Source organism: Poromitra crassiceps (assembly GCF_964638095.1).
Source record: "Poromitra crassiceps genome assembly, chromosome: 10".
Taxonomy (NCBI): domain Eukaryota; kingdom Metazoa; phylum Chordata; class Actinopteri; order Beryciformes; family Melamphaidae; genus Poromitra; species Poromitra crassiceps.
Genome location: NC_139631.1, coordinates 14,278,371 through 14,301,187, shown reverse-complemented (window position 1 = coordinate 14,301,187; position 22,817 = coordinate 14,278,371). Strand labels below are relative to the sequence as shown.

At 44.2% G+C, this 22,817-nt stretch overlaps 1 protein-coding gene across 1 annotated transcript in view; it reads left to right on the top strand.

Moving 5' to 3' along the window:
- pgm5 (phosphoglucomutase 5) overlaps positions 1–22,817 on the top strand; it is a gene marked incomplete at its 5' end in the record, with an annotated part of 52,454 nt that overhangs the window by 8,459 nt on the left and 21,178 nt on the right. Inside the window, 5 exons of the mRNA XM_083643871.1 lie at positions 2,573–2,735; positions 2,905–3,051; positions 3,612–3,737; positions 3,887–4,077; positions 6,958–7,112. Coding sequence (XP_083499997.1) covers positions 2,573–2,735; positions 2,905–3,051; positions 3,612–3,737; positions 3,887–4,077; positions 6,958–7,112 — 782 coding nt within the window. The remainder of the gene's footprint in view (positions 1–2,572; positions 2,736–2,904; positions 3,052–3,611; positions 3,738–3,886; positions 4,078–6,957; positions 7,113–22,817) is intronic.

Genomic DNA, 22,817 nt, shown 5'->3' with positions numbered 1-22,817 from the left:
GATGTCAAAGACACAAGTGGATTTTATGATTTTAAGTTGCAAGCAGCGACTGCTGTCGCTATTTAGAAGCGGATGTTAGGCATCGGATAAGGTCTTGACTTCAAGTTTCTGGCTCAGGTAAGTAATGTGTTCAGACCATGGTCATAGCCGCGAGAACGGAAAGCTGGTCTATGCGCAAATTATGCTCGAGCGAAATAACCACCGACATGATTGCAAGTTCTTGGTAAACGACACGATAACGTTTTGGACGTGTTTTGGACGAGTTACGTTCGAGTATGCACAGTCTTGCTGTCGCCGCTCGTCGGCGGCAAGGCTCCGACTTGGAGCCTCCAAGTCGTGGCTGCGCAAAACCATGCTAGGCGCAATATGGGGGAAACTTGGACGGGGGCGCTAGCGAGTGTATGAGCGAGAAGCGCCCGGCTAGCGGGGTACGTCCCACCTCTGCTGTGTAGAATGGAAAAAATTAGGCTACAGAAAACAATCAACTGCACCAAAGATGGATCTATCGCAACAGATCTCTTATCTTATTTTCAAATTTTCCGTTCTACTGTACTACTGCATAATGATGAGCAAGCTAGCCTATTTTTGTTTACTCTCTCTCTCTCTCTCTCTCTCTCTCTCTCTCTCTCTCTCTCTCTCTCTCTCTCTCTCTCTCACTCTCTCTCTCTCTCTCTCGCTTCTTTCCTTTTTTTGTTGGATGATTATGAGAAACTTGAGCTGTGTTCTTGGGAAGGGAACCTTCTTCACAGGAAATTTTATCTGCCAGGCCTGGGAGCAAAGGCAGAACGTTTTGTTTAGAAAATTATGTAATTGATCTGTTTTGTTGTTTCAGGAATGTGTGATTACCAGCGCTGGTTTATGTTGTATTGTCTATTTTGCGTGTCATTGTCTTGTAAGCCCATGATGGCTGGGCACCGCAAAAGCTCCATGACACAAAAATAAAAAAAAACAACCAATCTGATCAAAACAGCCATAGTTAATGAGGGGAGAGAACACTTTAGAGAAGTCCCATAGAGGCTGGATTTGAGTTTTTCCCCCAACATAATTCATACCCTTGTTTTGAAGACCCATGAGGCATGTTTTATACAGTTAAAATAGCATGATATGGGACATTTAAAGTCCAAGATTGGATACAAATAATAATTAGTAGGTATAGTTTCACTGGAATTCTAGAATTGCTAGGGAACAGTTTGCAGTTTTGGACCCTATTTCCTGTCAGCTACATATTGTATTAGCAAACACTGCAACAGGAAATGAACTAGGGTCCATTTAGAATGTTTATGTTGTCAAGTTGAAACTCTCTACTCTATGACTGGCACTTGTGAACTTATCACAACTTAAAAACTTGTCCAAAATCGGTTTATGAGCAGCAGAAAAATGAAAGTAGGAAGAAAGTGAGAGCGAGAACGGAGGGAAATCCCCATCGTTTATAATTTATAATAACTTTTATATAAAAGGCTGCCCTCGGAACTTTGTGATGGTTTTGGACAGGTCCCAAAGGAAGATCTGAAGGGAATATAACTTGTTTTTAAGCTCGGCCCATTTTTTCTGCTGGCCCAGCCAAATGTCTCATGCTGTCTGCCTTATCGGCACTTCCATCCATCCTGCTCTGTTTTCCTGCCTACGCACGTTCTCCCTCTCCCTCTTCCACCTCCCCCAGCCAGGCCAAACTACAAGCTTGGGGGATACCCTGTCATCTGGCATCGAACCAAAAGTCAGATAGTGGCAACGCTTGCAGATAACCTACGCGAGGCAGACATTATTAGCCTTTCTATCCTTTTAAAACTGGCAAAATAAAATCTAAAGATAGAAAACACAATCTGCTCACTCACTGTGCTGTAGTCTTTATAAAAGCACATTTAATCAACAACCAGTAGATTACTTGCTTAATTCTCTCTCTCTCTCTCCCCTTTACACACACACACACACACACACATGCAATATGCCTGAGGTTAGGAGGATACACTGACGTCAGGACTTTGAATTCCTCTCCAGTGAGGACACTTTTATTTAGAATAGCTGATATGCAAGGCAGGAATCATGGGATGCTGATGGTATTATCACTTTATAAGTAGCACACACATTATATATAGAAAGAAGGCAGCTCTTGTATTTAGGGAAGCTCTTGGGGCAGATCACTTGCTCTTTAAAGTGGCCTCAATTAGTCACCTGTAGAATGATTAGATGCTTTGGGCCAGTGACAGTCTTGTTTTCTGTACCTTTGACCGATGGGTTCTCAAACCTTTCAGCTCATGGTCCAAATTAAGTATGGCAGCTAGCTGGCTGCCAGCCCTCAAAATGCTCACGTGACATCACTGATGACAACACAATTGCTCGAGTGACATCACTCGGAAGGCTGACTGACAACCCTGCGAACATCAGTGGCCGGCAGCCAGCTAGCTGCCTGGCAAAAATATTTCCAGGCAACCAGATGACTGATGATGTCATCAGTGATGTCATCAGTAACACACATGCTACCTGGCATATAGCAAATTCACGCTTGTTAATTTAAGAGAAGGGATTAGTGGAAAAAAAATGTAAACTGCTCCTGACTAATGTCTGTGCCGTGCAGATTGGGCGTCTGGTCATCGGACACAATGGCCTGCTGTCCACCCCTGCTGTTTCCTGCATCATTAGGAAGATCAAGGCCATTGGTGGAATCATCCTCACGGCCAGTCACAACCCCGGAGGCCCCGGTGGAGACTTTGGGGTCAAGTTCAATGTGGCAAATGGAGGTGAGTTTCTTTGTAATTCCTCACATGGCTCCTTCCCATTCAGGATGTTTGAAGTCAGAGATTCATTTGAGACCATCAGTTAAGTCAAGAATTATGTTTGATACAACGTACATCAGCTAGTTTTGGTTAAGTTTTATGGATACGGTGTATCTATTTCTGTGTCTGGTAGGGCCATCACCGGACACGGTGATGGAGAGGATCTACCAGGTGAGCCGGACTCTCGAGGAGTATGCCATCTGCCCTGACCTACGTATTGACCTCTCCAGGCTGGGACGGCATGACTTTGACTTGGAGAACAAGTTCAAGCCTTTCAGAGGTAGTCTGTCTGTCTTTTTATCTTTCTGACTGTCTGCCTTGTGTGACTGTATTTTTGTCTGTCTTTCTGTCTATCAAGCTAGCTAACTAGCAATCAGTTATTCAATCAATCGATCAATCAATCAAGTCAATTGTCTTAGTTGGTCTCATAATTTTTACTCAATTTCTACTCATCAGGAAGTGAGTCGAAGGCCACACCTGTCAACTTCCATCCTTTGCAGTCACAGCATAAGACCGTGTTAAAGGGACATGTTTTATTAATTTTAAATTGTTATTTTTACGCTTGTTACATCATGTAAAACAAGTCTCTCCATTTGTCTCAAAGCTTTTCATCCCAGTGGGATAAGCGTGTAGTGATCAGGAGGGATTACATGTTCCTTTAACTCTAATATTTTCCTTGTGAAATGTTCCCAAGTGATGTGTTATTTATACACAAAGATGGATGTGCTGTGAAACACACTGGTATGTGCACACCACGCCCCCACCCTCTTTCACACACAGTTGTACACACAAACAAACACATTGCCATCCAGTACAGATGCCTCTTCTCTGTGTTTCCAGTGGAGATTGTGGACTCAGTGGAGGTGTACCTTAACCTGCTACGAAGCATCTTTGACTTCAACTCCATAAAAAGTCTCCTCACAGAACCAGATCAGCTCAAGATACGCATAGATGCCATGAACGGAGGTGAGACGATGCTCAGTCCGATTATATAGCCCGAAATCTCTTGTTAATGACAAATGATTGCATTGATCTCTTCTCTTCTCTTCTCTTCTCTTCTCTTCTATTCTCTTCTCTTCTCTTCTTCCCGTCTTTCCTTATATGCTTTGCTACAGTGATGGGCCCCTATGTGCGTAGGATCCTGTGCGACGAGCTCGGTGCCCCTGCTAACTCTGCTGTCAACTGTGTCCCCCTGGAGGACTTTGGTGGCCAACCTCCTGAGCCCAACCTGACTTACGCCACCGCATTAGTAGATGCCATGAAAGGAGGGGAGTTTGGTTTTGGAGCTGCGTTCGACGCTGATGGGGTACGTCATTCACTAAGTGACACTTTAAATCAATATTCCACTTATTTTTTATTTTATTTTTATTTTATTTTACTTTTTCAGAACATAAAGAAAATAAAACAAGAACAGGAAAAAAGAAAAGAAAAACATATATACGGTACATACATTCAACATTACAATGCTACAAAATGGTGCTACCAGTCATAGAAAATGTGCTTACAAAATGATAAAAAAAAAAAAACTGTGCAAAGGATCCAAAAGAAACTCAATTACCGCTTTTAGCCTGATCAAAATAGGTCAGGAACGGGTCATAAATAACAGAAAATTTCCTTAAAGAATTTGTCCTCTGGAATCTGAGTCTCTCCATACGTATACCTGAGATCATGTCTGTCAGCCACAGCTGAAAAGAAGGTGGAGAGGAGGACTTCCATTCCTTCAAAATTAGTTTATTGGCGACTGTCATTCCCTGTGTCAGAGATTGCTGCACGGCCGTTGGGAGGAGCAAAGAGGACTCCGAGCAGCCGAAGATGGCGAGTTCCGCCTCCAGTTGGAGGGTTGTTTTGTAGGCCTTGGAGTACCAGTCAAATATTTTGGCCCAGAATCCTGATAATGAAGGGCAAAACCAAAAAGCATGGGACAGTGTGCCCTCCGACACCCGCCACCTATCACATATTCCACTTAGTTTTAACTTGGGGGTTATTTGGCACCTGACCACCGCAATGAAAACCATAATATAAACTATTCACCATGATCAGATGCAGCTGGGATGAGTTTGTAGCATCCAGTTATGGTGATTAGTTTATATTATGGTTTTCATGGCGGTCAAGCGCTGAATAGCCCCCATGTTTAAACTAAGTGGATTATTGCTTCAAATATGTCAATCTCAAATCCAATGTGATAAACTTGGTATAGTTATTGTAAACAAACGAGGCCATGGTCAGACAATTGGTAGCCTCTGTCTCTGTGCCTTGCTGTCATAAAGAGGATGTCGCTTCTTCGGTGACAGGTTTTCTCTTTCGCCTTAGGGCACGGACAGACTACCCGACGGTCAACGTTGTCAGACCGCTGTTCTGTTCAGGTTACACGCTCGCACAACATATACAGTATGGGCCATCCTACCGAAGTGGTTCAAAGTCAGAGTTATTAAGTCAGAGTTATTACTGCTATCTCAAATATGGGTTTTAGTTTATTAGTTATTATTAGTTTTTAATAGATAATAGAATTATCTTAGTAAACATCTAAGATTTGCATACTTAAATGCTTTTTAAACTTGTTTTTTGGTTGTGGGACTGCAGTTTGCACCAATTCGGTAGAATGGCCCAGACTGTACGTTCTCTGTCTTTGCTCGACTTGCCTGGAGTAAAGCAGCCGTCCTCACTGGCTGTAGCACGTTGATGGCTCTCCTGACACAACCAGATATTTAGCCTGCTAGATATCTGTTGGGCCTCTGTGACTCATCGGTGAGCGCCCCGATCGCGTCTTTGAACAGTTCACACATGGCAAATCGAGTGCCGATTTGCGAGCGCTGAGCCAACGCTGACTTGCCTCTGATCTGTTTTTTTTTCTGGCAAGCTGCATAAACTGTCGCCGAGGGCTTTCCGCGGGCTATCGTCACGTTATCTGAACTCAGCATGATTTGTTTCATGGGCCTTTCACTCGTTTCACCATCTGACATTGCAAGACACTCTGAAAGCTTTAGACCCCTCTTCCTATTTGATGTCAACTTTAAAGCAATCTTGGATTTCTTAGGAAAAACCCAACCCGGTGGCACACACACAATGTACAATTCAAAGTAGGGGCCGGCAGAGGCTGTCAATCTTCAATGGTCTAATTTATTTATGGTAATTAATGTCTCGAAATTAACATTCTAATGATTTATCGTTGTTAAAATGCTACATGTAGCACTTTTAACATGATGAGAGGGACTGACGTGACATGACAATGTGATCGTTAGATCGTTTGGCATTCATTCATTCATTCATTCATTCATTCAAAACCCATTCAATATTTTATTAATCTAAACTCCACCCATAGATTCTGATACCAAAATTACCCTGTTTGGTTTTGGTTTGGTTTGGTTTTATTTGATAGCTGATAACAGGAAGTGAGACAATGGGGGACCAGATAATACTGTATCTGTCTCTCAATCACTTTTTCCACAATGGTCTCCAAGAGTCATTTATGCCACACACACACACACACACACACACACACACACACACACACACACACACACACACACACACACACACACACACACACACACACAGGGCTAACTAAACTAGCTTAGCATCAGGAGAATTATGTCATACCTGTTTTCGCTCTCTTTCTCCCACCAAGGATAGGTATTTTCACAGCCATTAGTGCTAACGGTTGTATTCTCAATAGTGTTATGTTTCTCTATGTGTCAGTGTTATATAATGGCAGATATTTCTCTTCTAACCTCTCAGCAGTAATTATGATAGTTGGAATGTTTACTAGTCCACTTACGGTACCTGTGGTTAGTAGGCTATACTGTATACTGTGCTAAATATATATCTGAACTGAACCGTGAATGTTATGAACAGTCACACCCATACTGTCCTCACTGAATTTGAATGGGATCTAAAAGAGAATGTATGGAGATGGAAACCAAATTGCTCCAGTGCCTAAACTCCTTATGTGCAGTGATTTAGTGGTTAGCGCTCTCATCCCTCAAAGAGAATTAGAGCATACAAACTATATATACGTACCTCACCTTTTTCATAAATTACATCAGTCATCAGCTAGCAAAATACCTCTATTAATCTGTTGTGATTACACTGCTTTTCTCCACACGGTGCTTTAGTTGACTTGATCACCGAGCAGATGACAGTCAAATGATGAGTGATGACAGTGTGCTGTGCGATGTGTTTGCCTCAGGACCGCTACATGATCCTGGGAGAGAACGGCTTCTTTGTGAACCCGTCAGACTCTGTGGCCATCATGGCTGCCAACCTCTCCACCATCCCCTACTTCAGACAGCTGGGCCTCAGGGGATTTGCTAGGAGTATGGCTACCAGCACTGCCCTCGACAGGTAGGACACACACACACACACACACACACACACACACACAGTGGCGATCTGACATAAACATGATTGTTTTCACTCAGCATCCCATTATTCAATTCACACCCCACCACACCTCCCTTGTTCTGCCATTGGGAGTCAGCACATGTATCCATGTAGGCTGTACCGTTTCGTCCAATTCATCGTATTCCCATGATGTCACAAGCATTTTCCTACCAATATGGCGCTACAATACACACAGCTCATTGGCTGTTTGTGTCACTTGATTGTAATCACCTGTTAATTGATTACAATCACCTGTTATTTTCCTACCAAGATGGCCGTGTGGTGATGTAATTGATAGTATCAATACTAACTAACTGGACGACTGTAGCTCACTGTATACTGTACGGAGACAGTAAAGGTATTGTGTATCTTTTATGTATGGGTGATGTGGCAAATGGGTGAAACTCCCAAAAAGTTGGTGTACCCCTTTCAATATTGCGATGTAGTCCCACACAAATATTGTGATATACGATACTATCGCCCCCCCAGTGGTGTAGTCTACCTTTTTTCAGAGGGTATACTGACCATTGAGATATAATATCTTTATATGTCGATGACTGACTCTGACTCGGTCGGGGGGGGGGGGGGCGTGGTTTCGGCCGGAAGTGGGCGGAGATTAGACCCATTTTTTGTTGTTGTTGTTCCTCCCCAAATTTACAGAATAGCTTCAGCCATCAGCTTCATCTTGCTTCTTCAGTTGCTATTCTCTCTCCTGAAGATTTGTTTACCGATGGGGAGAAAGCCCCAATCTCTCTCTCTCTCTCTCTCTCTCTCTCTCTCTCTGCTCAACGCTGTAACACCATTTTATTTTGAAATTCAGTTGACTTTGCCATTTCCCACGGATATTGTCGCGTTCTTCTTTCATGGCTTGACAGAAAAAGTCTGCCTAGTCGGCTTGAAAATAGAACTCACGCCTAAACGATAAAATCGGCGCGTTGAGGCGCCCTATGTACACAGCCTCATTGACCAAAAAGGACGCCTATTTAAAAGCGTGGGTAAAGGCAAGGTGTAGGCAAGGCTTGGGTGCTGTGTGTGAAGGTAGGGTAACACACAGAGCGCACAGGGTGAATTTTATGAATGGAAAGTGAAAACGATACGTATCATAGCGCATTTCCCAGTGCGCATACGCAAATCTGAGTCATTTCGCAGTGTGTATACGCCGTATACCTGCATATCACATAGACTACACCACTGCGCCCCCCCCCTCATAATCACTATATTGGGGAAATGTGGTGATATTCTGGAAATATCACGATATTCGATATTATAAAAAATCGGCCAAGCCTAGCTACAACACACACACACACACACACACACACACACACACACACACACACACACACACACACACACACTAGGACTAAGGATCTTTGCCTCTTGTGACCCCCCCTCAACCCCTTTCCACAAATGTGAGCCCCAGCCCATTCTCTGGAGAGGGAGGACGCTCTCAGATGAAGACTCACCCACTATGAATAACACTGTGAGATCACACACACACACACACACACACACACACACACACACACACAGATTTACTCACGGCCTATAAATATTTTCCGTTATGTAAGACTACAGCAGAGCAGTAGGTGCTGAGTGAGTGGATGTGATCACAGTTAAAGTCATCATTGTTCCAGTAGGAGGGTTCCACTGGTGTACAGTACACAGAATTCTGCTGATGAAATGTGTCGTTTACACAATGACTGAACCCGAAAAGATGAACTATTTGGTCCAGACTTTGTGTGTGCAATATAAAGCTGTGAATATATTTTATTTATTTATACATAATATCTTAATGGTGTGTGTGATTGTGTCTGTACAGTATGTCTGTGTACTTACATAATGTTTGTTTCACATTGAAGTAGTAGAATAACAGCCGTTACACACCAAGAGCAATGCAAATACACAGCACCAAATTGCGAGGCGAATTAAAGCACTTCTAGTCGTTTTTGTGTGTGGATCAGTTTAAAAGAATATATTTGCATGCACACCAATAGTCCGATTACTAAATAAATAATAATCTTTTTCTGGGGTCCATGAATGCACATCTAGGCCACGGGGAGGCTCCGTGCCCATTCAACACTACTTCCTTGTTACCATGGTACCTTGGTACCGTCATCTTGGTACCATGGTAGCTTGTGTTGCAGACGTAGATATCATCTACGCCTGGAACACAACTCTCAAAAGTGGTTAACGCCCAAACCCCCAAGCCAAAAAAAGGATGCATGACAGAGTCAGACACACGGCGTTCCCCTGAACGTGTTTCCTTGCCGGACTGTAATATGACGCGCTGTATGTGTCTCGTGTGATTCAGAGACTCGTGATTCAGACCCGCCGTCGCTGGAAGCTTGCTGACGTCGACGTTGGGTCTGACCACGTGAGGCTACCATGGGCGTCGTTATAGGCCTGGGCATTGGGAGATAGCTCCCAATGTTTTATGAATAGCCCCGGATCTCAAAAAATAAAAATCTGCAGCCAATGTCTTTCAAATGCTGTGGCCGGCTCATTTTGAAAGCTAGCATGACGATACTCATACCCTGCTTGTTACGGTACGTTGTGTGTCCGAAATCTATGACCACCGAAATGTGTGAGCACAGAGGATGCTTGTTGCTGGCTTACAGTGTGTGCTCACACATTCTGACAGCTACAGTCAGAAATGGTGAAATAATTGATTACAGCGCATGACCTTGGGCCGCACATCACGGAAGTAAGCCGGGAAGAGAACAACCTTCAAAAAGCTTCATGCGCTGCGAGCAGCTTACGGGCGGCCATTACATCCAGGCTTTGCACACATGGATGCATCATGGGATGCATGGGTGTGTGTGTCCATACGAGTGTGTGTGTGTGTGTGTGTGTGTGTGTGTGTGTGTGTGTGTGTGTGTGGTGTGTGTGTGTGTGTGTGTGTGTGTGTGTGTGTGTGTGTGTGGTGTGTGTGTGTGTGTGTGTGTGTGTGTGTGTGTGTGTGTGTGTGTGTGTGTGTGTGTGTGTGTGTGTGCGTGTGCGTGCGTGTGTGCGTGTGCACGAGTATGTGTTAGTGCTGGCAGATCTTTAGGAAGTGACCTCACTGCCAATCCTGATCTCACTGGGTTCATAGTTGCAGGGGACAAGTGATGCTGAGATATGTGAGATGGGATGTGACATCACAGAATATGGTCATCTTTATGAGTGTAGTGACTCCTACATACGATCTGTAGGCATGCATGACGACGCGCGCACACACACACACACACACACACACACACACACACAAATCACTTAAGGTGCTCTGCTCTTCGCCCAATGTCTTATGATGTTAAACCATAATGATCATACTGAAAGAATTGCCTCAGTTTGGCTCACACTGCCCCCCCACCACACACACACACACACACACACACACACACACACACACACACACACAGAGACATGAGGCATGATCAAGTCCCACTGCTACCCTAGGCCATAGAATTATTATATACAGTGCACACACACACTCATGTGCCAGCGCACGCACACACACAGACACAGAGCATGACTATCACAAGTTCCACTGCTACCCTAGGCCATAGAATCATTATATACCCCACACACACACGCACGCACACACACACACACACACACACACACACACACACACACACACACACACACACACACACACACACACACACACACACACACACACACACCCCCCCCACACACACACACACACACACACACACACACACACACACACACACACACACACACACCTAGATGACCTGGCCTGTATATTTTCATAGCCAATACATATTCTCTCTCTCTCCTTTGTTCTTTCCATGTCTCTTTTTTCTCAGCAGTTGCCTTTTCTGTGTGTTGATGACATCATGGATTTAATTTCCTAGAAACTGAAGCTTGGTTTTGCAATCTGCTGAAAAATATGATTGCTACATGATGCCTAGATAATACTGACAATACAAATATGATCTGATAGCATGTTCTGAAGAGCTCTCCCTGCTCACACCGCCGTCAGTGTTTCTGTACAGCAGAAACAAATGGTCTTACATAAGACTGTCATTCCTTTCCCTGTTAAACCCTGGTTCACTAGCGTCCACTAGGGGCAGTGGTTCTCAAAGTGTGGTCCCGGGACCTTGAGGGGGTTCCAGGGGTTCTCCAGCAAAAAGAGGAATAATTTATTTTCACTATAATTCCATCCAATTCAGTAGACTAACACAATGATAGAATGTATGACTCTTTTGGTCATGGGCTTCCCACCTCCTGTAATAAAACATCAAACAGACAACATGTATGCTCTGATGAAGGTCTCATAGACCAAAAGCTCAGTATTAAAGTGTATTTGTAGTATTGCATAGATTTAAGTGTGCGGAATCCCTTCTTTTCATTTTGGATGTAATAAAACATCTAAATTAAAAGCAAAATATCAGATGGGGGTCTGTGGTCTAATTTGTGTCAGTTTAGGGGTCCTTGGTGTGAAAAAGTCCTTGAGGGGGTTCTAGGGGTTCCCCAGCAAAAAGGGTAAAAAAAAATATTTTCACTCAAATTCCAAAGATAAGTAACACAGTTACAGAATGTATGGCTATTCCCCTGCTGTTCCGGTCGTTGCGCCATCCCCTCTGTTGATCTGGGGAGAGTTGGGTCTGATACGCTTTCTGTAATAAAACATCTAACAGTGTGATGGCCCTCCCACTCTCCTGGCCCTGTCTTGCAGCAGCCTGGGCTGGATTCAAATAGTCCCTCCTAACTCCTTTCCTTTCACTTTTCCTTGACCTCGTCGCAGGGGCGTTTCTACGGGTGGGCCTGGGTAGGCACAGGCCCACCCACTTCTTTCCCACCCAATTTATTTTTATTTTATTTATTTTATTTATTTTATTTATTTTATTTATTTTATTTATTTTATTTATTTTATTTATTTTATTTATTTTATTGGTTGTTTTCTAGAGGCAAACTTGCTGCTGCCTTGCTAGCTAATGGTTTTGTAGCTTAAAAACGCAGGGCACATCATCTCCAGAGTCTAATGCATGACGACTTCATGACATCTAGGAATTTTGTGCGCTTTGCGCGCAAAAATTTGTCATGCAATTGCCCCACCAATTTTATCCAGGCCCACCCAATTTTATCCAGGCCCACCCATAATTTAATTTCTGCCTATGCCCCTGCCTCGTCGGAAGGAAAAGACAACCACGGTGCTAAGAGAATCTGAATGCACTATGCTACTACGTACATAGGCTACATTAAAGGGATAGTTGTGATTTTTTGATGTGTGGTTGTATGAGGTACTTGCCAACAGTCAGTGTACTACATGCAGTAGAATGCAGCTGGCGCGGTCCCAGTTGGGAGAAATGGAGACCGGCCGTGTCAGGCAAGTAGACGTGTCTGCTGAGTGTGAATCCAAGTCTCCACAAGCCCTGATCAGATGGGGGACCCTGGGACAAAATCGTATGAAATGGGGGTCCGTGGTCTAATTTGTGTCAGTTTAGGGGTCCTTGACGTGAAAACATTTGAGAACCACTGCCCTGTGGGGTTAAGCAAAGTACCCTAACCCTAACCCTGGCTGATATTCTAGGAGGGCTGGGTCACTTTGTTCAACTCCTTAGCACTATACCTACATACCACTTCAGTTATCACTACAACACTGTACCTACATACCACTTCAGTTATCACTACAACACTGCTGTCGCTGGACATGGAATGTATCTGCATGTCTGAGACACGGTCTAGGAAGTGTTGAAGTACTTGGTTATCCTGGAACGGGCTCAAGTGTCTGCCTTTTTAGGAGAGCAAGTGGCCTCTGTTTGTGTGTGTGTGTGTGTGTGTGTGTGTGTGTGTGTGTGTGTGTGTGTGTGTGTCTGTGTGTGTGTGTGTGTGTGTGTGTGTGTGTGTGTGTGTGTGTGTGTGTGCGTGCGTGCGCGCGTGTGTGTGTCTGTGGGTGTGTGTGTGTGCGTGAGCGTGTGTCTGTGGGTGTGTGTGTGCTGTGTGTATGCTTAAGTGTTTAGACTGAGCTACCCCCCTGCTGTGTGTTTATGCAGAGTCTGTCACACTGGGATATAAAGCCTGGATAAATCGGATGGTGTGTGTTTGCGATCATGTGAGTGTATCTAAGTTAGAATAGATAGATACAGAAAGAGAGAGAGAGAGAGTCATGTGTGTTCAGATGAGCGGAGGATGTGCGATGCTGTGCAGACTAGTTTAGGACGCCCGACACACGGGCGCTAAATCTCTCCATCTTGGACGGACCTGGATGGTCTTTCTGTCTGTGCATGCAAGCGAGGGCTGACTGTAAGGGCAGCAGCGGGCTGAGGCAGGCAAGCTGGGGTCAGAGGTCAGAGGGCAGCAGCAGGCTGATGCAGGCAGGGAGAGGTCAGAGGAAGAAAAGGTGGGAGGGGTATCAATGGGAGAGGAAACATCTGCCTCTCCTTTAGCCACTCCAGGGAGGAGGATGTGAGGAGAAGAGAGGGGTTAGTTAGGCTGAGCCACTGTTGTGCCTGTTACTAGGCTGAAGCAGCCAAAATACAAGAGCTGAGTTCACAATCCAGTCATCATACAGTATGCCATAGTTGTTCTTTAAGGTTTGAATGGCTGTGGGGCTGGTTACGCCTAAGCCCTTATAACACATAATGGCCTCCCAGTGACCACTATACAGAGCGTGCCTAGTATGCACTCATGTTCATCCTATGGACCCCCTGAGTATTGTGGTATTTGCTAGGGCTGTGCCGATTCACTTATCTCCCGATTCGATACTATCACGATACTTGGGTGCCGATTCAATATATATTGCGATTCTTAAGTATTGCGATTCTACGATTATTGCGATTCGATATTACGATTTATTGCGATTTTTGTTTATTTTTTCTTTTCTTTTTTCAGTTTGTTTGCTTTTTTACACTAGATTAGAACATGGGAAAAGTTGAATCATACACTAGAGACTGTATATTATATCATGAGTAGGGCTGGGTGATATAGTTAAAAACAGGGGCGGACTGGGATCATAATTCAGGCCGGGCATCAGATACCAAGCAGGCCAGGCCGATATGGGCCGACGCGCATGAAATTTGGGCCGTTTGAAGCCCAATTTGGGCCGTTTGAAGCCAGATTTGGGCCGTTTGAAGCCCAATTTGGGTCGTTTGAAGCCAGATTTGGGACGTTTGAAGCCCAATTTGGGTCGTTTGAAGCCCTATTTGGGCCAAGTCCAATTTTACAATGAGATGCACCCACTTTAACCCTGAAGTGTAATTATTACTTCAGACTAACTAATAAAGTAATAAAACCACTAGTAAACCAGTAGACGGCACCTGGCCTGCTGTTCAGTGAGTGGCCTGACTGCAGGCACCCAATTCTTTTTTCTTTTTTTTTTCTTTTTTTTTGCGATTATCGATTCTGGAATAAAAGATCGATTCAAAAAATTACTAGGGTAATACTTAGGTGAATTGATTTTTTCTCCCACCCCTAGTATTTGCGTCATGGTTCTATCTGCAAATATTTCTTGTTAGATGGACAAACTGAAAAAGACAAACAAAATGATAAAGACAATTAATCTCTGAGTTTTTGTTTCCGTTTTGTGAGGGTTTTTCACCCATTTCCAAATTGTACTTGGCCAATTCCCCCTGCTGTCCCGGTCTTTGCTCCACCCTCTCTGCTGATCAGGGGAGAGCCGTAGACTAGCACATGCTTCCTCCGATACATGTGCAGTCACCAGCCGCTTCTTTTCACCTGACACCGTGGAGTTTCACAGGTAGGATACAGCACGTGGGAGGATCACGCTATTGCCCTCAGTTCCCCTCCTCCCCAAGCAGGCGGTCAGGACACATACCCCACCACTTTCCCACCCGCAGACATGGCCGATTGTGTCTGTATAGCAACATCTAACCAAGCTGGAAGTAACACAGCTGGGAATTGAACCCGGGTCTCTGCAATGCTAGGCAAGTTCTTTTACCGCTACACTACCCAGATGCCCACTTATTTGTTGGGTGCAGCTCAATATATTGCTGATTTATGGGAATGGGATGGTAAAAATTCTTCTCAAACAGCTTTGGGAGCTGTCAGAAAGATATTGTGCTCCACATTTCATAAAACGATGCAGGCAGCAGTTAATTTTGTCTCAATATCTACAAGGTTTTTCAATGTTTGCACAGGCAATGTCAGAAATGTTTGCTGGGTTCAGTTGCTTTAAACATTCCTGTACTCTATTACATTGATGTGTTGTCCAGTTTGGGTAATCTATGACCTCCTGAGATCAGTCTCAGGACTCACATCTCAAGCCCAAGTAAAGCTTTCTGCTGCACTCTGCTTTTCTGTCTGAATGCCAGCCTAAAGCTTTTAAGTCCAGGGTGAGCTCTCTTCAGGGGGGGGGGTGAGGAGAGAGGGGGGGAGGCGAGGAGAGAGGGGTGTGTGCGCGTGCGTGTGTGTGTGTGTGCGTACGCGCATGCGTGCATGTCATGGTCTTTGCAGTGTTAGTGTGTCTGCGTCGGTTGGTTGTGCGTGTTTGTTTGTCATCCTAAGCTGTAAGTCCAGAGAGTGAGGAGGATGGTGCCAGGGAGACCTCTCTGATCCCAGCACCTGTTAGGAGATCTCTGTCTGCCCTTCACTTCACTGGCCCGGTCTGGATGTGTGGACAAAGCATCCAGAACATTCTGAAGAGAGACTCACTCTCTCTCTCTGCCTCTGTCCAGAACATTCTGAAGAGAGACTCACTACCTCTCTCTCTGCCTCTGTCCAGAACATTCTGAAGAGAGCCTCACTCTCTCTCTCTGCCTCTGTCCAGAACATTCTGAAGAGAGTCTCACTCTCTCTCTCTGCCTCTGTCCAGAACATTCTGAAGAGAGACTCACTACCTCTCTCTCTGCCTCTGTCCAGAACATTCTGAAGAGAGCCTCACTACCTCTCTCTGCCTCTGTCCAGAACATTCTGAAGAGAGACTCACTACCTCTCTCTGCCTCTGTCCAGAACATTCTGAAGAGAGACTCACTACCTCTCTCTCTGCCTCTGTCCAGAACATTCTGAAGAGAGCCTCACTACCTCTCTCTGCCTCTGTCCAGAACATTCTGAAGAGAGACTCACTACCTCTCTCTGCCTCTGTCCAGAACATTCTGAAGAGAGACTCACTACCTCTCTCTCTGCCTCTGTCCAGAACATTCTGAAGAGAGACTCACTACCTCTCTCTGCCTCTGTCCAGAACATTCTGAAGAGAGACTCACTACCTCTCTCTCTCTGCCTCTGTCCAGAACATTCTGAAGAGAGACTCACTACCTCTCTCTGCCTCGGTCCAGAACATTCTGAAGAGAGACTCACTACCTCTCTCTCTCTGCCTCTGTCCAGAACATTCTGAAGAGATACTCACTACCTCTCTCTCTGCCTCTGTCCAGAACATTCTGAAGAGAGACTCACTACCTCTCTCTCTGCCTCTGTCCAGAACATTCTGAAGAGAGCCTCACTCTCTCTCTCTGCCTCTGTCCAGAACATTCTAAAGAGAGCCTCACTACCTCTCTCTCTGCCTCTGTCCAGAACATTCTGAAGAGAGCCTCACTACCTCTCTCTGCCTCTGTCCAGAACATTCTGAAGAGAGACTCACTACCTCTCTCTCTGCCTCTGTCCAGAACATTCTGAAGAGAGCCTCACTCTCTCTCTCTGCCTATGTCCAGAACATTCTGAAGAGAGACTCACTACCTCGCTCTGCCTCTGTCCAGAACATTCTGAGGAGAGACTCACTCTCTCTCTCTCTGCCTCTGTCCAGAACATTCTGAAGAGAGACTCACTACCTCTCTCTGCCTCTGTCCAGAACATTCTGAAGAGAGCCTCACTCTCTCTCTCTGCCTCTGTCCAGAACATTCTGAAGAGAGACTCACTACCTCGCTCTGCCTCTGTCCAGAACATTCTGAGGAGAGACTCACTCTCTCTCTCTCTGCCTCTGTCCAGAACATTCTGAAGAGAGACTCACTCTCTCTCTCTCTCTGCCTCTGTCCAGAACATTCTGAAGAGAGACTCACTACCTCGCTCTGCCTCTGTCCAGAACATTCTGAAGAGAGACTCACTACCTCGCTCTGCCTCTGTCCAGAACATTCTGAAGAGAGACTCACTACCTCTCTCTCTGCCTCTGTCCAGAACATTCTGAAGAGAGACTCACTACCTCTCTGCCTCTGTCCAGAACATTCTGAAGAGAGACTCACTCTCTCTCTCTGCCTCTGTCCAGAACATTCTGAAGAGAGACTCACTACCTCTCTCTCTGCCTCTGTCCAGAACATTCTGAAGAGAGACTCACTACCTCTCTCTCTGCCTCTGTCCAGAACATTCTGAAGAGAGACTCACTACCTCGCTCTGCCTCTGTCCAGTTGCACTTGCTCCATTTATTGCTGTAGTGGTGTGCCACCCTCAAAGGAAATGCTTTGCTAAAGCCTTTTATTTGCTACCACTGCATGATAGACACAGGGTGATGAAGGGTGAGACTTCCTCAACGCTGCAACCTCCACATCAGGTAATAATAGTATTAGGATATTATTGGAAACTCACTAAATACAAATTTCATACACTATAGCCAAAGGTTTGACTGAAAGAGGCCATTTACACCTGGCACTAACGTTGCATTTTCTGTGATCAGATAGTGCTTGACCACATTCGCCTGATTTAATTTACACCTGCCATTAGCATGCATTTTGCAGCTTGCAATCTAATTGCAATCTGATCACCCAAAATGGGTGTCCTCTCAATCTGCATACAGTTGCTGATTGAGAGGACACATTGCATTTACACTTGTGCTCAATGTGGTCACAATGCGGCCCTGACCACCTCCGGAGGTGGTTCGGCCGATCAGATCGCAATCTGTCTTCAATGTGTCTTGGGGGCATTTACACATGTACTTTCAAGTGGTCAAGCACTATCTGATTGCAATCTGATCACAGAAAATGCATGTAAGTACCAGGTGTAAATGGCCTCAAAGATGTAAAATAAGCTTTAAGAACTTTCCTAAGTTATCATAACTCAAAATAAGGTCTGTTTTATTCCAGTGTTCAGAAACAACGCAAAACATTTTTACACCTGCAAATTTGTCACATTACTCTGTCCTTGTGTGACGCCCCTCCCACCCTCCTGTTTCTGTTACTTGCAGGAGCCTGGTTGGTGGGGTCATCGTTAAGGCTGATTGAGTGAAAATGGCATAGCTGTGGCCGAACACAGTTCTGCTCACTCACACACACACACACACACACACACACACTTCACATTCTTATTATAGGATGTAGTTTGTGTTGTCTTATTTCCCCTTAAGTGTAGTTAGTAAATTATTATTTTAACGTTTAGCTCTGAGAGCTCTCTAGAGCCGTGTTGTAACATATCCCGGACAAGCCCCCATATTATGTGACAACCTGGCTCTAGGTTGGAACAAAAGGCGGGAGTCACATGCCAAGCTCAAAGTTGAAACAATAATTTATTAAACACAACTAAGGGAAAATAACAAGATAGCAAAAACATTACATTACGTCATTTGGCAGATGCTTTTATCCAAAGCCACACCGCCACTGTTGTCAAAAAGGCCCAACAGCGACTACACGGACTCAGGCGCCTGAAGAAATTTGGGCTAAGGCCAGAAATCCTTAGGGACTTCTACAGAGGCACCATTGAAAGCCTGCTGACTGGCTGCTTCACCACCTGGTACGGGAACTGTACCACCATGGACCGCAGGGCGCTACGGAGAGTGAGACGCGCGGCCCAGCATGTAACAGGATGTGAGTTGCCAGAACTGCATGAACTGTATAAACAGCAGTGCCTCAGGAGGTCCCTGAAGATCATCAAAGACACAAACCATCCCCACAACAGCCTGTTCTCCCTGTTACCCTCAGGGAGGAGATACAGGGTTCCAAAAGCACGCACAAATCGCTTGAGGAACAGTTTCTTCCCGCAGGCCACGAGACTCCTTAACATACACAAATAGTGTAGTAGCCGTACTGTACCGTACTGTAGCTGCTACCATTACGTATGTCTAATGTTTAATTGTATGTTTAATAAGGAATATGCTATTTGCACCTGTATGTCAAATACGCCGAATTTAAAATGTTTAAGCACGTCTAAAGTATGCACATGACATGTGCACCTATGTGCAGTAAATATGCCACTGTCTCTGACTTGTCTTATCACTACACTGCCTTATTGCTTGTTGTGTCTCTTGTTGTTTTTGCACTCATATGCCCTGTTATATTTGTACTATGTTGTAAACGGGAGTCCACAGCACGTGATACTTGTACCATGGAGTGACAATAAAAATCTTGAATCTTGAATCTTGAAGCCACTGTACAATATCACACCCACCAGGCTCCTACAAGTCACAGAAACAGGAGAGTAGGAGGGTCGTCAACATCTTCTATCAAAAGGTCAGAGAATATGTATATATATATGTATGTATGTATGTATGTATGTATGTATCTCTCTCTCTCGCAGAGCAAAAAATCACAAAAACTCACAAAAAAATCACAAAAAATCACAAAAACCACTGGTACGGTGGTATTGTTTCAACAGGGGATGCCATACTGCAATTACAAATTAAGCCTAAAGTTGCATTATACTTGATGAGTTTACTTTATCACTCATGCACAGTCACACATTATAGAAATTCAAAAGGTTGAGAAAATGTATAATGTCAGATTGTAGAAACGTATAGTGGAGAGTTCACCTCAGGTAATTGTAGCTCTCAATAGGAGCCTTCCAAGTCTATTCCTCGTGTCTCCAGTCAGATCTGCCAACATTCTTCTCTTCTGGCAAAGCCTGTGGAGAGAGAGGCAGTATCCACTGGGCTTGCCTGGCTTGAGACTGTGTGTGTGTGTGTGTGTGTGTGTGTGTGTGTGTGTGTGTGTGTGTGTGTGTGTGTGTGTGTGTGTGTGTGTGTGTGTGTGTGTGTGTGTGTGTGTGTGTGTGTGTGTGTGTGTGTGTGTGTGTGTGTGTGTGTGTGTGTGTGTGTGTGTGTGTGTGTGTGTGTGTGTGCGTGCGTGTGTGTGTGTGCGTGCTGTGCGTGCTGTGCTGTCTGCCCAATCCAAATGCTCTCTACATGAGAAAAGAGATTCCAAAGATAGTGTGACTTGACATGTGAACATGCCAGGTCATTATCGTAAAAGAGAATGTGTTCTCAATAACCTACTTCGTAATAATAATAAGGAAAATTAAATGAATGAACATTACAATGTTTCCATATCTCCTCTCAAATATATTCTAACTTAACTTACAGTACTTAACTGTTGAGCTCACACCTATAGTGGTTAAAAACCCAGAGATAATTATACATAGAAATATACATAGATATAGTGATCTCAATTTAGAGTCATGTCTTCCTAGTCAGCTTTTCGTAATAGTACTTGTGCAGAGAGCTTATTTAGCTTCACGAAATATTAAAAGACAAATTATGATTGTTAGATGGATCAGCATATAAACTCAACAAACATTCATACATTCGTCAATGTTTGTTTTTGCAAACCTGACAGCTGCTTCACAGTGGTTGAGATAGAGACCTAAACATTTCCGATGGTCGTGTGTGGTATTGCCTCAAAACTGGAGTGGATTATGAAGGATGTTAGTTAGTATTCTAATGAAACCTCGTAAACGGACATTGATGCACACTTAAGATGACTGCAAGGGAATATTTACAGCAATACTGTTAAGCCCAATATCCACCAGCTGCGGTACGGCTCTGTGCGTCTCCAGTAGCGCTGCTGGAACAGACTCTCACCCATGTAATAGATGGGCAACGCGGCACGACAAAAATACGCACCTGTTCTATTTTTGTCGGATCCCGCATGCGTCTGACAAGATTACGTGGGTGTGGGTCTGTCCAGGCAGCTGCACTGAACCATACCGCAGCTAGTGGACATATGCCTTTATCCTGGAAATTATTTAAAGAATTATCAAAATTCTACGGTAGACATCTTCATTGTACCAAAGGTGATCACTGTGATTTGCGATTCTAATTCTACTAGGCATCTCGCGCGCTACGCGTGCTCGATTCCTAGGCTCACCCGCCCTGCAGCTCGCCGAGCTGGCCCTGCAGCTCACATACGCAGCTCGGCCGCTGATGATGTCATAGACATTGTGACATCATCAGTGATGTCGCAATTGCTCGAGTGTAACCAAAAACTACAATATCAGTGCCTATGACATCATCAGTGATGTCATAAGATGAATTTGCTCTTATCACATCACTATAACATCATCAGTGCCTATGATGACATCATCACCAATGTCATAAGATGATTTTGCTCTTATGACATCACTATGACATCATCAGGGGACAAAAATTGAAACAGAGAACAGACAGAGAACAAACATTGCCCACTTGCTCCCTTTTATAATAGAAGATGGGTATCATTCAGTAGTCTGCATACTTCAGAGTTTGTTTCTCTTGCTTGCTTGGAAACAAACAGGCTTGAGCTCTAGAAGCTTGTACCATGGCATCTTCTTAACCCATTTATTTTTCACTGTGACTTTGTATGAGAAATGTCATTCAACAGTGTGGAAAAGACCGTCGTGCAAAACTGTATAGTGGATTGTGTTTGTGTTTGTGTGAGTTTGAATCTGAATACATGCGTGTGTGTGTGTGTGTGTGTGTGTGTGTGTGTGTGTGTGTGTGTGTGTGTGTGTGTGTGTGTGTGCGTGCGCGCGCGCGTGCGTGTGTGCGTGTGTTATCTACTCCAGTGTTTATACTGTTGTTACAGTAAGTTTCAGTCAAGGCTCAGCTGATGCGAGCATTAAACTCTAAAAAAGCACAGCATTCTCACACCGTTGTTAAGATACCATTCAACAACAACTTTGTTGACATTTCTGCAACATTGTTTGAAAATTGAACGTGTTCAGGGTCAGTTTTAGTGCTTGTGTTGGCTGTGGACATGCTGTTTAAAATGTCAACAACCCGTCAGAGGGCCAGAGTTTCCGTTTTCTTTTTGGAATGCCAGGCTTTCCGTTCCAGCTCTCTCTTCCCCAGAGGGGAATAAAGCTGCTTTACTCTTATTTGGTAATCCATCCCATCCTCATATAAACAGCTGGACTGGGCACTGTGTGGGGGGTTTATTATGTATGATGATTGTGTCCTACCACTGACAACCCCCCCAAATCAGACACACACACGCACGCATGCACAAACAAACAGACAAACAAACAGTACTTTCCCAAAGGAACAACAAGAAGTCTTGGAATTTGAGATTCCACATGTTTTCTCTATCGGCAACAAAAGTTGTGTTGCTCTTAGAGAAATGGCTGCCATGTTTTGAGGGAGATGTGGTTGAGGGGGAATCTGCGGGGAGTGGGAAGGGCTCTGCTCTGAGTATCATCTTCTTCTTTTTTTACAATGCATCTCTGTAAGCAGGATCAGGATGTTAACTTTGAAAATGCAATATCTGTTAGAATACTGAGATTGTGATCAATCAGGTTACTAAACTCTAATTACTCAAAGCAGTCACATTACTCAGTTTACTCAGTGTCAGAATTGCATTACTTTCTGTTTTTGTTTGCCGTAAAATGTGTGAAGCTAAATGGTAATCTATTCCAACTCTTGGACTGTAATTTACAGTTAAACTGTGCAAAAATACATTTCATTTAAATGCATTTTTGCAGCATAACTTTGGGGGGAAAATGTAAGAACTTAGATGATTTAACACATATGTCTTGTGTATATTTATTATTATTATTATTATTATTATTATTATTATTATTATTATTATTATTATT